The sequence below is a fragment of the Gorilla gorilla genome, chromosome 8 (assembly GCF_029281585.2).
Source record: "Gorilla gorilla gorilla isolate KB3781 chromosome 8, NHGRI_mGorGor1-v2.1_pri, whole genome shotgun sequence".
Lineage (NCBI taxonomy): Eukaryota > Metazoa > Chordata > Mammalia > Primates > Hominidae > Gorilla > Gorilla gorilla.
Genome location: NC_073232.2, coordinates 32,278,408 through 32,296,336, shown reverse-complemented (window position 1 = coordinate 32,296,336; position 17,929 = coordinate 32,278,408). Strand labels below are relative to the sequence as shown.

Below are 17,929 nucleotides of genomic sequence, written 5' to 3'. Positions count from 1 at the left end.
GTAAATTCTCAGATAACCCTGATGGCTATATTGATGTTTTACAAGGGTTAGGACAATCCTTTGATCTGACATGGACAGATACAATGTTACTGCTAAATCAGACACTAACCCCAAATGAGAGAAGTGCCGTCATAACTGCAGCCTGAGAGTTTGGTGATCTCTGGTATCTCAGTCAGGTCAATGATAGGATGACAACAGAGGAAAAAGAACGATTCCCCACAGGCCAGCAGGCAATTCCCAGTGTAGACCCTCACTGGGACACAGAATCAGAACATGGAGATTGGTGCTGCAGACATTTGCTAACTTGCGTGCTAGAAGGACTAAGGGAAACTAGGAGGAAGCCTATGAATTATTCAATGATGTCCACTATAACACAGGGAAAGGAAGAAAATTCTACTGCCTTTCTGGAGAGACTTAGAGAGGCATTGAGGAAGCATACCTCTCTGTCACCTGACTCTGTTGAAGGCCAACTGATCTTAAAGGATAAATAAGTTTATTACTCAGTCAGCTGCTGACATTAGAAAAAACTTCAAAAGTCCACCTTAGGCCCGGAGCAAAACTTAGAAACTCTATTGAACTTGGCAACCTCGGTTTTTTGTAATAGAGATCAGGAGGAGCAGGCGGAATGGGACAAACGGGATAAAAAAAGGCCACCGCTTTAGTCACGGCCCTCAGGCAAGCGGACTTTGGAGGCTCTGGAAAAGGGAAAAGCTGGGAAAATCAAATGCCTAATAGGGCTTGCTTCCAGTGCGGTCTATAAGGACACTTTAAAAAAGATTGTCCAAGTACAAGTAAGCCGCCCTCTCATCCATGCCCCTTATGTCAAGGGAATCACTGGAAGGCCCACTGCCCCAGGGGACAAAGGTCCTCTGAGTCAGAAGCCACTAACCAGATGATCGAGCAGCAGGACTGAGGGTGCCTGGGGCAAGCACCAGCCCATGCCATCACCCTCACAGAGCCCCAGATATGCTTGACCATTGAAGGCCAGGAGGTTAACTGTCTCCTGGACACTGGCGCAGCCTTCTCAGTATTTTTTTTTTTTTTTTTGAGACAGAGTCTCACTCTGTCGCCCAGGCTGGAGTGCAGTGGCGCAATCTTGGCTCACTGCAAGCTCCACATCCTGGGTTCGCGCCATTCTCCTGCCTCAGCCTCCTGAGTAGCTGGGACTACAGGCGCCCGCCACAACACCCGGCTAATTTTTTGTATGTTTTAGTAGAGACAGGGTTTCACCGTGTTAGCCAGGATGGTCTCGATCTCCTGACCTCATGATTTGCCCGCCTCGGCCTCCCAAAGTGCTGGGATTACAGGCATGAGCCACTGCGCCCGCCCCCTTCTCAGTCTTACTCTCCTGTCGTGGACAACTGTCCTCCAGATCTGTCACTATCCAAGGGGTCCTAGGACAGCCAGTCACTAAATACTTCTCCCAGCCACTAAGTTGTGACTGGGGAACTTTACTCTTTTCACATGCTTTTCTAATTATGCCTGAAAGCCCCACTTCCTTGTTAGGGAGAGACATTCTAGCAAAAACAGGGGCCATTATACACCTGAACATAGGAGAAGGAACACCCCATTTGTTGTCCCCTGCTTGAGGAAGGAACTAATCCTGAAGTCTGGGCAACAGAAGGACAATATGGACGAGCAAAGAATGCCCATCCTGTTCAAGTTAAACTAAAGGATTATGCCTCCTTTTCCTACCAAAGGCAGTACCCCCTTAGACCCAAGGCCCAACAAGGACTCCAAAAGATTAAGGACCTAAAAGCCCAAGGCCTAGTAAAACCATGCAATAGCCCCTGCAATACTCCAATTTTAGGAGTACAGAAACCCAACAGACAGTGGAGGTTAGTGCAAGATCTCAGGATTATCAATGAGGCTGTTGTTCCTCTATACCCAGCTATACCTAACCCTTCTACTCTGCTTTCCCAAATACCAGAGGAAGCAGAGTGGTTTACAGTCCTGGACCTTAAGGATACCTTTTTCTGCATCCTTGTACATCCTGACTCTCAATTCTTTTTCGCCTTTGAAGATCCTTCAAACCCAATGTCTCAACTCACCTGGACTGTTTTACCCCAAGGGTTCAGGAATAGCCCCCATCTATTTGGCCAGGCATTAGCCCAAGACTTGAGCCAGTTCTCATACCTGGACAGTGTTGTCCTTCGGTACATGGATGATTTACTTTTAGCCGCCCATTCAGAAACCTTGTGCCATCAAGCCACCCAAGTGCTCTTAAATTTCCTCGCTACCTGTGGCTACAAGGTTTCCAAACCAAAAGCTCAGCTCTGCTCACAGCAGGTTAAATACTTAGGGCTAAAATTATCCAAAGGCACCAGGGCCCTCAGTGAGGAATGTATCCAGGCTATACTGGCTTATCCTTATCCCAAAACCCTGAAGCAACTAAGAGTGTTCCTTGGCATAACAGGAACTGCCGAATATGGATTCCCAGGTACGGCGAAATAGCCAGACCATTATATACACTAATTAAGGAAACTCAGAAAGCCAATACCCATGTAGTAAGATGGACACCTGAAGCAGAAGTGGCTTTCCAGGCCCTAAAGAAGGCCCTAACCCAAGCCCCAGTGTTAAGCTTGCCAATGGGGCAAGACTTTTCTTTATATGTCACAGAAAAAAACAGGAATAGCTCTAGGAGTCCTCACACAGGTCTGAGGGATGAGCTTGCAACCTGTGGCATACCTGAGTAAGGAAATTGATGTAGTTGCAAAGGGTTGGCCTCATTGTTTTTATTTTTTTGTTTGTTTGTTTTTTTGAGACAGAGTCTCACTCTGTCGCCCAGGCTGGAGTGCAGTGGTGCCATCTCGGCTCACTGCAAGCTCCGCCTCCCAGGTTCATGCCATCCTCCTGCCTCAGCCTCCCGAGTAGCTGGGACTACAGGTGCACACCGCCACACCTGGCTGATTTTTTGTATTTTTAGTAGAGATGGGGTTTCACCATGTTCACCAGGATGGTCTCGATCTTCTGACCTTGTGATCCGCCCACCTCAGCCTCCCAAAGTGCTGGGATTATAGGTGTGAGCCACCATGCCCGGCCAGGTTGGCCTCATTGTTTATGGGTAGTGGTGGCAGTAGCAGTCTTAGTATCTGAAGCAGTTAAAATAATACAGGGAAGAGATCTTACTGTGTGGACATCTTACGATGTGAATGGCTTACTCACTGCTAAAGGAGACTTGTGGCTGTCAGACAACTGTTTACTTAAATATCAGGCTCTATTACTTGAAGGGCCAGTGCTGCGACTGCGCACTTGTGCAACTCTTAACCCAGCCACATTTCTTCCAGACAAAGAAGAAAAGATAGAACATAACTGTCAACAAGTAATTGCTCAAACCTATGGCGCTCAGGGGGACCTTTTAGAGGTTCCCTTGACTGATCCCAACCTCAACTTGTATACTAATGGAAGTTCCTTTGTAGAAAAAGGACTTCGAAAAGCGGGGTATGCAGTTGTCAGTGATAATGGAGTACTTGAAAGTAATCCCCTCACTCCAGGAACTAGTGCTCAGCTGGTAAAACTAATAGCCCTCACTCGGGCACTAGAATTAAGAGAAGGAAAAAGGGTGAATATATATACAGAGTAGTATGCTTACCTGGTCCTCCATGCCCATGCAGCAATATGGAGAGAAAGGGAATTCCTAACTTCCGAGGGAACACCTATCAAACATCAGGAAGCCATTAGGGAATTATTATTGGCTGTACAGAAACCTAAAGAGGTGGCAGTCTTAGACTGGCGGGGTCATCAGAAAGGAAAGGAAAGGGAAATAGAAAGGAACAACCAAGAAGATATTGAAGCCAAAACAGCCACAAGGAAGGACCCTCCATTAGAAATGCTTATAGAAGGGGACCCCTAGTATGGGGTAATCCCCTCCAGGAAAGCAAGCCCTAGTACTCAGAAGAAGAAATAGAATGGGGAACCTCACGAGGACATAGTTGCCTTCCCTCAGGATGGCTAGCCATGGAAGAAGGAAAAATACTTTTGCCTGCAGCTAACCAATGAAATTACTTAAAACCCTTCACCAAACCTTTCACTTAGGCATTAATAGCACCCATCAGGTGGCCAAATTATTATTTACTGGACCAGGCCTTTTCAAAACTATCAAGCAGATAGTCAGGGCCTGTAAAGTGTGCCAAAGAAATAATCCCCTGCACTGCAGGCCATACATTTCAATCCCTGTATCTTTAACCTCCTTGTTAAGTTTGTCTCTTCCAGAATCAAAGCTGTAAAACTACAAATCATTCTTCAAATGGTGCCCCAGATGCAGTCTATGACTAAGATCTACCACAGACCCCTGGACCAGCCTGCTAGCCCATGCTCCGATGTTAATGACATCAAAGTCACCCCTCCCGAGGAAATCTCAAGTGCACGACCCCTACTACACCCCAATTCAGCAGGAAGCAGTTAGAGCGGTCGTCAGCCAACCTCCCCAACAGCACTTGGGTTTTCCTGTTGAGAGGGGCACTGAGAGACAGGACTAGCTGGATTTCCTAGGCCAACTAAGAATCCCTAAGCCTAGCTGGGAAAGTGACCGCTTCCACCTTTAAACACAGGGCTTGCAACTTAGCTCACACCAGACCAATCAGATAGTAAGGAGAGCTCACTGAAATGCTAATTAGGCAAAAACAGGAGGTAAAGAAATAGCCAATCATCTGTTGCCTGAGAGCACAGTGGGAGGGACAATGATCGGGATATAAACCCAGGCATTCGAGCTGGCAATGGCTACCCTCTTTGGGTCCCTTCCCTTTGTATGGGAGCCCTGTTTCCACTCTATTTCACTCTATTAAATCTTGCAACTGCAAAAAAAAAAAGTACACATAGAAATATCGACACATGCATACAGGAAAATCTGAAAAGTTATATGTCAAAATGTTAACACTAGGAAGAAACACTTATGGGTTGCTCATGCCTTTGAATACAATTTATGGTTTATCTAAATCCCTCACTAGTACTCTTATTTAAAACTTCAACTTTATGAGAGATAATGAATCAAACACAAACCATTCTAAAGGATCGTATTTAAACTGGTTTAAATGTTTGCTTTAGGTGTTTACTTTGTTAATCTATTAGAAACCTTTATATCTAGAAAAAAAATGAGCACCTTCTAAGCAATACAGTATTGTGTCAATAGCATAGATCTAATAAAATTGAATATTAATTTTTGTATATATCTTGGACTAGGAAGCACATTCAATTTTTGCATTTGCCTTTGAAAAACCTTTTCTTGGGTTTACATTTACTTTTACTTTTTGAAGAAAACAATTCAATAGAAAAGACTAAAAACTGTAATAGTTTGCTTTTAATCCTGCGTTGGCCAAAGACATCCAGTGTAGATGTGGCAAGGCAATTTTGATCCATTTATTTCCCATTTGTGAAATGCAACATGATACCCGCCTGGCTAAACTAGAGAGTTATGATAAGAACACCTGCTGTGTTGAATGTAAATTGCTTCAAGTTCTTTGAAGAAATATTCATGTATCAATTCAGGTATTATAAGGAAATGCACAAATCCTTATGGCCATCCGTTTATGTTCCATAAAATGTACCAAACAGACCTCTGGACTGTTGAGAACACCCCAATTGGGTAAGACAGCTCCCTATACTCTTGAAATGTTTACACCTCTAACTTTTCTCTTCAGCTGGTTACCTGGCCCAGCTGGACATTCTGGGGAAAGTGTGAGGATGAGCTATGGCTTTGTGAAAAGGAGAGCAGGTGGGAGCCACACCGGCTCATGTGTAAGCAGGCTGTTCTCTGGCTTTCAATGGCATCCAGAATACTCTGGTTATTCCAATGTAATTAGCCCCCAAAGAGCACATTAGAATTTCTGTAAACACTCTTAAGATTTGAGGAAGGTGAGGTGATTCTGATTAACGGGGTGTATGGATTTCTCCTGGAGACCCCAACAAAGCATACGTGTCTGCTCTCCCCTCCTGACTGAGGGTGATGGAAAGCATACGTGTCACCATTTCAAGAACACAGACATGAATGCCACAAAGGCAGATCATAGCTTATATCAAATAAAATGAAACACCCTTTTTTCTTACATTCTCTAAGAACAAACTTTCCTAAAACCTTAAGTTCTAGATGATCTTTTTTATTTGAAATTTCATCTGATTCAACTGCCCCCTCTAGTGGTATTTTAAAAACCCTTGGGACACCAAGTCTCAAATTAGATTGGGAACACGGAATTTGGAAAAACAATTAAAAATTTCAAAGTAGCAGTGGAAGTAAGTTGAAAAAAAAAGTGAAATAAACAAGCTTTATTTAGTTTATCTACAGTTATCTAGTTTACTCTTACTGACTATCAAATTACTTCAATAGCTTTATAATTAATAAGTAGTCGTAATTTCTCATCTCCAGATGGGAACATCCTGAATGTTGAATTTTCCCAAGAGCAACTTCATTCAAGGGATGAAATGTTCAGGTTTTATTCGGTGGGAAATCAGTGTGACTCAGCTGCATACCATTGTAGCCATCAGGTTTCCATGCTGTCCGTTGGCTAATCCTCTTGAGAATTTATAAAGGAGGTTAGCCTTTATGTCTCTGTAATTGTGTGTGTGTGTTTCTGTGTGTGTGTGTGTGTGAGTGTGTGTGTGTGTGTGCCTGTGCATGTGTTTTAATTTCAATTGGAGCTGGCATTTTGAATAGACTTTTTATTTTTCTTTTTTATCCCAACACTGATGAGCCCTGCAACCATCACCCACCTACCTTCCATTGCGAGCATATCTGCTTGTTGCTGACAGCTCTGAAACAGAGCTGTCATTCAAGAGTGGCAGCTCTGCAGGGTTGCACTGCCCAGAGTGCCACTTTCCTGGTTGTCACTCATTGGGAAAGCACCTGCTCTTCTCTGTGACTGTCATGAGGCATGGGCTTGCATCAGAACTCTGCTCCTCCCCAGAAAATTGAGCTGTCCAATTCAATGGAGCCTGTGGAGGGGAAACTGCTGAGAAGGCACAGAAAGTGCTCTGAAGCAGGACTTCTCAGACTTTACCACTCACATGCATCACCTGCAGATCTCGTTAGATGCAGACTCTGACACAGTAGCCCTGGGTTGGGCCTGAGGGGCTGCATTTCTAATCAGTTCCCAGGTGATGCTGAGGCTCCTGGTCCATGGACCGCATTTGAGGAGCAAAGCTCCCAAGTACACCTGTTTTCAAAAATGATTCTTTCGAGATTCAATTTGGGATTCAGTTTGTAATTCTATGCATCTTGTGAATATTCACAAAAGATATAGCACATATGCCACCACCTGAAGTCCTAGTTTTTATAATATGAAAGAAAAACTTGAGATTGGTAAGTTTCTTTACAATTTTGAAATTCCAGAATGATCATGGATTACACACAGTCTCTCTTAGAGTATAGTGTGGTTTAAACGGCTACATCCAGTTAACTGCCTTTTAATGATCTCCATCCTTCTTAACCTCATTTTATTAAGGCAGTTTATTTTTTAAAAGTCTCCTGGTTTAAGCAAGCACAAACTAGCAGTGTGGGCAGATGGCAGAAGGAACACCACCACAAAACCTGCCACTCAGAGTGTAACAGAGGACCGTAGCAGCTCAGAACGATCCCTTTGTTCATTTTGCTAATGAGTGTCCTCATTGCTGTGGGCGTCTGAATAGTTAATTACTTGCAGTTCCCACAGCTGACAGATGGTGGGGACAGAGCTAAGGGTTAACCTTGGAAGAACAGGGGTTGTGGATTGATATGTGGAGGACAAACCCTCGTATTTAATGTGTTTTTCCTTGCGTCCTGCTTTCATACAAAGATATTCTTAGAACCCGTAGTTAGGTATTAGCTGCTACCATTTGTAAATTTTACACTTCATCTGATGAATTCAAATAGTTCTTCATTAGTTTATGAGAATCGGGTGCTCATGTAATCCTCTGTGGATGTTCATATTCTGCCACTGTTAGGAAAAGTATGCTTAAGCCTATTAAGGCCAGTATTGTTTGTTTATTTCTTTCCACACACACACACACACACACACACACACACACACACACAAAACTTTTAGTCTATAAATGCATTCTGTGATGGTCTCAAATTGAACAATGTGGGAAAAGAAATTAATGACTGGGATTCTTCGTTTATTAAGAAAACAGTGTTGTTTATTAACTACTTACTAGGTTTGTTAGTTCTCATTAGTTAAGATGAATTGGGCTCAAATAATTTAAATGAAATGGTGAATCAAAGTCATGAAGATTTGTGATTGAGCTTAGTGCAAAATTTAAGAACATATTTTAAATATTACTAACTCTTAAACACACGCACACACACACATATATATACCGTATGTAATTTCATTAGTAAGTCACTTGTTTTAAAGGACTTATTAATGTACTACAAAAAATTTGAATCACTTCTTTTTCTTTAAAACTGTTACAGGGGAAAATATTTTAATAGTTTACTTCCACATATCCTTAAACTTAAATGAAAGTGTAGTTCCAAAGGGAAATCAGTCGAGAGAAATTATTTTGTTTTTGAGGGAAGATTTTATTTTTAGTTATTGCCATCATGGAATTACTGTAAAAAGAATAAGTTATAATTCACCTGTGATGACCTTAAGATCAAAAGTATTTTTAATGTCTATAGTAATTTTGAACAAGGCATGTAGAATCTTCTATCTCCTTTGGCATAATAATATTTTGAGATTGCATAATCTGTTTAATATCATACCACAATAAAGTATAAAGTTCTGCACCAGCTTCCCCAATCCATTACAGCTTAATTTTTTTTTTAATGCGTGGCAATAAAATCTAGACAGCCATTAGGGAGGATATTCAGATGTTTTCAATAGCTTTGAAACAGACAAGAAGAAGGCAAAAAAAAAAAAAAAAAAGAGTAGCTGTCCCAATAAGCGCGTCTATTGCGTAAGAAAAAGCTCTCCCATAATGGACATGGCAAGATTTAAACAAAAGACGCACATAATAAAAATGTAAATGAGTTTGCTTTACTAAAACTATAACTTTAAAGTCTTTTGTTGTAAGTTATCCTGAAACCTTCTTACAAGGTAATCACTGTTTGCATAGAGATTTAAACCGAAGTCTTCAATAGCATTAAACGCCTGCACAGACCCCGTGTGACAAGCATGCAAAGCCATGTTAATGTTCAGAATATGAATTGCCTCTGGGTGGCTCCTCCACCAAGCAGAAAACCAACTGTGTGGATATCCGTGTGCCTGATGGACTCCATGCGGCTCCCAGCCTGAAAACGTCACCACTTTGACATGTGATGTGCTCCTCATGACACTGGCAGCACTGACACTGGGAAATGCCACAAAGGCAACAAGCCCCCCTCCTTAGCCATGCACTCTGCCACCCCCTGGCGCTGCCCGTCCTGGTCCCCCCAGCCTGCCTAGTTACAGGCGGACAGCACTTCAGACACACACAGAGGGAAGTGTGGGTGGAGGGGCCCCAGCTGCCTCCCCGGACACAGCCTCCATAATGAATTGACCTGAATGATGAGGGCACACAAACAGTATGATATGCATTATTCCTGTCAATAAAATGTCCCCATGTGTTGAGGTCTTTGTACAGAATGTACTGGAGCCTTTCTTCCAGCAAGCTCTATTTAGGCTCCTTCCTTTTTACTATTCTTATTATAAGTGTGTAATAGAATTCAGAAAATTATATGATAGCTTTTCTGTATCTGTATTGTCCTTGTCTTGCATATTTAAATCCTTGGCTCCCTGCTTAGGAATATGGCATTCTCCATCTTTTAGGAATCTTTTGCCAAAGAAACCAGCTCTCCAAAATCAAACCTAGAAAAGGAAAATTTGGAGTACAAAGTGGAAAATGAGAGGCTGCTTCAGATCATTTCAGAGCTTGAAGAAGAAATCCAGATCAATCTAAAAGAAAATTCAGGATTAGGTAACATTTTGAAATCACTTTTGAGAAAAATCTATATATTGGTCACTTTGTAAAGCTCATAACTATGTTTGTCTTTTCCAAACACACATTCGTTTGGTTATTTACATTTGAAAGATGAATTTCATAGCCATCTTTGCTTTTTATTCAAGATAGCATTTCTTGCTTGGGACAGAGGATGTGTTTGTAGTTGTACCCCTGAGCCATGTCATGTTAATTCAGGGTGTTTTTTCAAGACAGACATTGGCCTTTGCAAAAATTTGCTAATCAATGCTCCATTTCACTTAGAAATATTATAGCCAGATAGAAACTTTTGCTGATTTGTTTCAGATGCTTAACTGATTATCTAAACTTGATAACATTTAAAAACTTAAGAATACATATAGGGATATGCTTTGTAGGGAAAATAGAGTTAGCCCTTCAGGAAAATATGCTAGTACTTAGTAGTTACTTCAATTTTTGATACAAAGCTTAAATACACAATTTCATTTGTATACTTAATACCTCTTTTCTTTCATACCACAAACATTGGTGAAAGTTGTGCTTAAATCACCGAAGTTGTTAGAACATGTGGAAAAGAGAAAAAAATAATCACCAAGGTGAGATTGCTCTAACGTATTTTTTCATTTAACTGTGATCCGAGTGATTATGTTAATTACATGATGTTGTCCTTAATCTGCAGTATTCAAAGCAATGAGCAGGCAATAGCAAAATATCAGTAAAATGAGATATATTATATTATCCCTTGGATGTAAAATTCTACCATGCCAGTATAGTCTCGTTTTCTTCTGCTGTGGCATAGCAAGGCTTTTTAGTTTTGGGTCGTTCTTATTAAGTCATAAACTGCCACCTGCTAAAGCTCTTTGTATTGGCTGTGACTAACAGCAAAAATGTCTGTCACTAGTATCGATGAAAAGCTTTCAGCCCTCAGCCACACTTGGATCTTGAACTTACTTCTTAATCCCTATCTGGCCAGCCATCTGAACAGCAGGAAGAAGGCTGCGAATGTCAAGGGCAGTTGTGAAGGTCACAGTCCTGCTAGGCCTTGTGTCCACTACGCCTGCTAGTGCCCCACAGCCTGCCCTGAAGCAGGCCGTTTAAATACAGGGGCATCAGCATGTAATTTCATGGTTGGCCTCTCTCTCCTTTTGTTTACAGAAGATGAACTTATAAGTATGAAAGAGATGGCAGAAAAGGATCACAAAACTATTCAAAAGGTACTATAATGTTTTTACGTTGATAAATGACTCTTTTAAATGGAACTATAGACGCAATTGGCCAAATAACACTGTGTCCAGAGTGTCTTATGACATAGAGGAAAGTTGATTCACATATTTAATCTCTCCCCACTATTTGGGAAGGGTGACTAGAAGCAAATAAGGACTCCACCTTGAAAACTCACGGATGTATAGATACTTCTTTTGTTTGGGATCACTGACCATCTGCCTTGTTGATTTTAAGGCACCGAAAAGTTACATGACACAGAGAAGTCTGAAGATGAGCTTGCAGTTAAGGAAAAAATTATATTAAAAATGAACAGTCTTATTTTCAGATCAGATGTTAGTTGATGTTCATGAATGAGCTGGGCTTATGTTATCTGGTAAATATTTAGAGCAGGGAATTCTTTTGGTAGAACAAAAATCAAGATTTCCAAGGTGGGGCGCAGTGGTTCACACCTGTAATCCTAGCAGCTTTGCAGGCCAAGGTTGGAGAATCTTCTGAGCCCAGAAGTTCAAGGCCAGACTGGAAAACATAGTGAGACCCCGTCTTTATAAAAATTAAAAAAAATTAGCCGAGTGTGGTGGCCCATATCTGTAGTCCCAGCTACTCGGGAGGCTGAAGTAGGAGGATTGCTTAAGCTCAGATGTTCGGGGCTGCAGTGAACTAGAATTGCACCACTGCACTTCAGCCTAGACAACAGAGTGAGACCCTGTCTGAAACACACATACACACACACCACCAACCGCCACAACAACAACAAGATTTCTTAGCGCATTGAATTGAATGCAGTAGGATCTCAGCAATTCCTGCTCTCCCTGCACACGTGGGGCTCCCCCACTCTGTTCTCATTTATCCGCAAACTTCCCTATTGTGGCTCTCAGTTACCATTCTGTTATGGTCTATCTTCCCTGCCCTACTGGAGGCTCCATGAGGGTGGAAACTGCGCTATCTGGTCTCTTAGTGGGGAGCACGATGCCTGAGGCACTGAAAAATACTCCAAGAGATGAATAGAATAGGAATGCATTTATAGTTCATACAGTTTACAGATAAACAAGCAGATTCACATCCCCAAATTATTCCAAATAAACATAAATATCTTCCAGTAACTGAACCGAGTATCCGTTTTTAAGTTAAAATGGATTAAAATCAGACAAAATTAAGAATTCAGTTTCACAGTTGCACTAGCCACATTTGAAGAGCTCAGCCACCACATGTGCCTAAGTTTAGGTTCAGATTTCAGCCAGGCCTGATATTGCCATTCAAGATATTCTTTTTTTAATTTTTAAAAATGTTTTGTCTTTTATTTCTTCTAAAAAAATGGGATACATGTGCAGAATGTGCAGGTTTGTTACATAGGTATATGTGTGCCATGGTGGTTTGTTGCACCTATTGACCCATCCTGTAAGTTCTCTCCACTCACCCCCCAACCCCCCAACAGGCCCTGGTGTGTGTTGTTCCCCAATCTGTGTCCATGTATTCTCAATGTTCAACTCCTACTTATGAGTGAGAACATGCGGTGTTTGGTTTTTCTGTTCCTGTGTTAGTTTGCTGAGGATGATGGCTTCCAGCTTCATCCATATCCCTGCAAAGGACATGATCTCATTCCTTTTTATGGCTGCTAGTATTCCATGGTGTATATGTACCACATTTTCTTTATCCAGTCTATCACTGATGGGCATTTGGGTTGGTTTCATGTCTTTGCCGTTGTAAATAATGCTGCAGTAAACATACGTGTGCATGTCTCTTTATAGTAAAATGATTTACATTCCTTTGAGTATATACACAGTGATGGGATTGCTAGTTCAAATGGTATTTCTGGTTCTAGATCCTTGAGGAATACTCCATACTGTCTTCCACAATGGTTGAACTAATTTGCATTCCCACTAACGTGTAAAAGTGTTCCTATTTCTCCACAGCCTCACCAGCATCTATTGTTTCCTGACTTTTTAATAATCGCCATTCTGACTGGTGTGACATGGTATCTCATTGTGGTTTTGATTTGCATTTCTCTGATGATCAGTGATGTTGAGCTTTTTTTCACATGTTTGTTGGCCATGTGAATGTCTTCTTTTGAGAAGTGTCTGTTCATATCCTTTGTCCACTTTTTGATGGGGTTGTTTGTTTTTTTCTTGTAAATTTGATTAAGTTCCTTGTAGATTCTGGATATTAGACCTTTGTCAGATGGGTAGATTGCAAAGATTTTCTCCCATTCTGTAGGTTGCCTGTTCACTCTGATGATAGTTTCTTTTGTGCAGAAGCTCTTTAGTTTAATCAGATCCCATTCATCAATTTTGGCTTTTGTTGCAATTGCTTTTGGTGTTTTTGTCATGAAGCGTTTGCCCATGCTTGCCTAGGTTTTCTCCTAGGTTTTTATGGTTTTGGGTTTTACATTTAAGTCTTTAATTCATCTTGAGTTAATTTTTGTATAAGGCGTAAGGAAAGGGTCCAGTTTCAGTTTTCTGCATATGGCTAGCCAGTTTTCCCAGCACCATTTACTGGATAGGAGATCCTTTCCCCATTACCTGTTTTTGTCAGGTTTGTTGAAGATCAGATGGTTGTAGATGTGTGGTGTTATTTCTGAGGTCTCTGTTCTGCTCCATTGGTCTATATGTCTGTTTTGGTACCAGTACCATGCTGTTTTGGTTACTGTAAGCTTATAGTATAGTTTGAAGTTAGGTAGTGTGATGCCTCCAACTTTGTTCTTTTTGCTTAGGATTGTCTTGGCTGTACAGGGTCTTCTTTGATTCCATATGAAATTTAAAATAGCTTTTACTAATTCTGTGAAGAATGTCAATGGTAGTTTGATGGAAATAGCATTGAATCTATAAATTACTTTGGGCAGTATGGCCATTTTCATGATATTGATTCTTCCTATCCATAAGGATGGAATGTTTTTTCATTTGTTTGTGTCCTCTCTTATTTCCTCATTCAAGATATTCTCAGATTTTAGACAAAACTACTTTTAAGAAGTATTTTTCAAAGAAATGGTTACCCTGATAGGTCAGAGGTGGGAGATGTTTCCCTGATAACTGAATCCCTCACAGATTTTCACAAGGGGAGTTCATTTTCTTAGGCTTCACCCTATTTGCAGTGACAATCATGTAAATTCCATTTAACCTTCTTGGCATCAACCTCTCAGGTCAGAAATGAAATCTCAGCCTTCTAGTTTTATTTAATAACCAACCAGGGAACCATCACCAGTTTTTCCATTCCTCCCTCCTTTCCTCCCTCCTTTCTCCCTCCTTTTCTCCCTCCCTCCTTTCCTCCCTCCCTCCCTCCTTTCCTTCCTCCCTCCCTCCTTCCCTCCTTCCCACCCTTCCCTCCCTTCCTTCCCTTCCCTCCCTTCCTTCCCTTCCTTCCCTTCCTTCCCTTCCCACCCTTCCTTCCCTCCCTCCCTTCCCTCCCTCCCTTCCTTCTTCCCTCCCTTCCTTCTTTGCTTCCCTTCCCTTCCCTTCCCTTCCCTTCCCCTCCCCTCACCTCCCCTCCCTCTCCTCCCCTCCCCTCCCCTTCCCTCCCTTCCCTTTCCTTCTCCTCCCCTCCCCTCCCCTCCCCTTCCCTTCCATGTCTCAGTCTCACTCTGTCCCTAAGGCTAGAGTACAGTGGTACAATAATATCTCACTTGCAGCCTCAAACATCCAGGCTCAAGCGATCCTCCCATCTCAGCTCCCAGAGTAGCTGGGACTAAACAGGAGTACCACCACACTTGGCTAATTTTTTATTTTTTTATTTTTGCAGAAACAGGGTCTCCCTATATTGCCCAGGCTGGTCTCAAGCTCCTGGCCTCAAGTGATGCTCCCACCTCGTCCTCCCAAAGTGTTAGGATTACAGGTGTGAGTCACTGCACTGGGCCTGATTCTTTATTGAAAATGTTTCTCAAGCTCTTCAGTCTGTACTACCACTGGTAGAAATGAGTAGCATGTACTTCCTACTCTCTATAAGGAGTACAATAACAAATTAAAGCAAAAAAACAAAATCTCACTGGTAAGCCACCAATTGATGGCTGGCTATATCTGTGAGTTTAAATATGTCAGTTAAGTGCTGCCTCAGCTTTCTAAATCTGCACTGTGCCATGGTGGCCCCTGGCCACATGTGGCTATTGAGCACTTGAAATGTGGCCAGTGCAAGTGAGGAACTAAGTTTTGATAATTTAATTTCCAATTATTTAAATTCAAATTTAAAAACTCATTTCAGTTCTTGGAAAACCTTTCTGTATATTTTCGATAACTTGGATATGTGACTCTACTTTTTCATTTGTAAATTTTATGAAATCTGAATACAGATAAAGTATTTCCAGTGAAAACATAGCTCCCCAATTGAGATGTGCTGTGAGTGAAAAATACACACTGGATTTCAAAGACTTGGTGTAAAAAATGTGAAATGACTCACTAATAATTTTTTATATTGATTACACATTGAAATAATATTTTGAATATATATTGGGATAAAAAACACATTATTAAAATTGCTTTTACCTATTTCTGTTGCCTTTTTAACACAGCTACTATAAAATTCAAAATTATATATGACTCACATTATATTTCTGATAGCTCTGTTATGTATAAAGTAATATATAAATATAATGTAATATATATAACAAATTATATAATATAGTATAGCAGAGTCCTAATCTGCTTGATTTTTTTTTAATTCTGTCTTTCTTTTCATTTTTTCTTTACATGCACTGGAACTTCTCATAGACATTGAATATAGGGACATTTTGGTACTGAGCAGAAATAATCTAGAACCCTGGATTCCTGTTCCATTTTTGCCACTAGGTCCCCTGGGGCCAGTGCCTGTCTCCTCCTTCCTGTTTCTCCCAGGCATACTGTGTGGACTGAATGAGATAATGAATGTCAGCATGCTTTGTCAACTGGGAAGCAGTTCAGATGTTGTTGAACAAATGACAGCTGATATTTGCTGGTTTTTTTCCAATATCCTGCACTAAATCAATTAGTTCAGCAATGTTTATTAGTTGCCTTTAAGTACTAGGCACTGTGCTACTGCTAGAAAAAACAAAATGCATGTATATACCTATGGTCCCTTCTGGAGACAGGTGAAGTCTACAGGGATAGACCAAAACTACAGGGTGGTGAGATAGGGACTATAAGAGAAGTGTGTACTAGAGAAGAGATGCCTGGCTTCATCTGGAAGATTCTAGAAAAGCTTCACAAACAGTTCCACAACCTTTCTCACGTTCTCCTGTTGAGGCCCACTGGAGCTGATTTTTTAGGTTTTTTTGTTTGTTTGTTTGTTTGCTTGTTTGTTTGTTTGGGGTTTTTTTGATATAGGGTCTTGCTTTGTTGCCTGCGTTGGAGTGCAGTGGCATGATCATGGCTCACTGCAGCCTTCCTGGGCTCAAGCAATTCTCCCACCTCAATCTCCTGAGTAGGTGGGACTACAGGCATGCACCACACATGGCTAAATTTTTTTTAAATTTTTTTTGTGGAGATGGTCTCTCACTATGTTGCTTAGGCTGGTCTCGAACTCCTGGGCTCAAGGGATCCTCCCACCTCACCCTCCCAAAGTGCTGGGATCATAGGCGTGAGCCACCGTGCTGGGCTTTGGAGCTGATTTTTCCAGGCAGGCAAGAGTGGAAGAGCTGGGTACAGGGTATGAATGCATAAAGCCTGACGGGTTTGTGGAACTGCTTGTGACTGGATGTGGCTCCAGAATGCAGTAGGAGTCTGATGAAACTATGTAGGAAGAATCTGTAGTGGGGCAGACAGAGTGGGGAGACCAGGGGTGTGGGGAAGGGGGTGTAAGCAGGAAATGGAAGAATGGAAAGGAGCAACTCAGAAGCCTTCAGATAACCACGTGTTCCCCCCACACTTTTTTTTTTTTTTTTTTTTAAGCCCTGGATGCACTTAAAAACAGGTTGAAAATGGGACTGAATTTGGGGAGGCTGACCTCTTGCCATCTATCTGGGCTAAGCATGGTTAGTTATGGAATTCATAGCTTTTGTGTTTTAATTCCAGGAATCAAATATCAGCTGTATCTGTGTCGGTCTTCCAGCTGCTACCACAGTAGACTCTGTTCTCATGAATTTCATTCTGGGAGGGAGGCAGACCCGGATTACAGGCACGTGCCACCATGCCCAGCTAATTTTTGTATTTTTAGTAGAAATGGGGTTTCACCATGTGGATCAGGCCGGTCTTGAACTCCTGACCTCAGGTGATCCACCCGCCTCAGCCTTCCAAAGTGCTGAGACTACCAGAGAGCACAGTACAGGTGTGATAGCGTCAGGATGCAGAGAAGCAGAGTTTGGTGTGCCGCACACAAGAGGCATGCCCAGCCTGGACTCTATGGGATCAGGGAAGGTTGGAGAAAGGATACTGCATTGGCCCCGAGAAGAGCAGTTAGAGTTAGCCAGGAAAGAGATGCAGGAGAGTTGGGAGGGGTATTCTAAGTACCACGCAAAAGCACCTTGTATAGCAAAGGGCGTGTGGTTTCCTGTAGCTGAAGAGTACATGAGAGCAAGGAGTGGCAAGGGGCAGAGGACAGTGGCAGAAGATTATATTCATGCAGAAAGGTTTGAATTACCTTCTTAGCGCGTTGGAGAGCCTTGAACATTGCACTCAGGATCAGATTTGTGTTTCAGAAAGAAAATGAATGGGAGGGAGGAAAGCCCGGAACCAGAGTCCAGTGAAGGTGTTGCTTGGATAAGCCAGGGAAACAATAAAGAACTGAAACAAGAACAGTGACACTGGGGATGTTTATTAAATTCATACAGACATGAATTAATTAAATTGAATGCATATCACAACGAAAGGTTGAATTTTACTAGCCTATAACACACACAAACAGCAACTGATCAACGTAAATACAAAGGCAAATCACAAGGGAA

General features: G+C 41.8%; 1 protein-coding gene across 6 annotated transcripts in view; it reads left to right on the top strand.

Annotated features, from left to right (window-relative positions):
* Positions 1-17,929, top strand: part of C8H10orf67 (chromosome 8 C10orf67 homolog) — a 149,755-nt gene that overhangs the window by 47,324 nt on the left and 84,502 nt on the right. For all 6 annotated transcript variants that reach the window (XM_063709951.1, XM_063709950.1, XM_055351993.2 and 3 more), the window contains 2 exons: positions 9,720-9,867; positions 11,023-11,081. In XM_063709951.1, the coding sequence (XP_063566021.1) occupies positions 9,720-9,867; positions 11,023-11,081 (207 nt within the window). The remainder of the gene's footprint in view (positions 1-9,719; positions 9,868-11,022; positions 11,082-17,929) is intronic.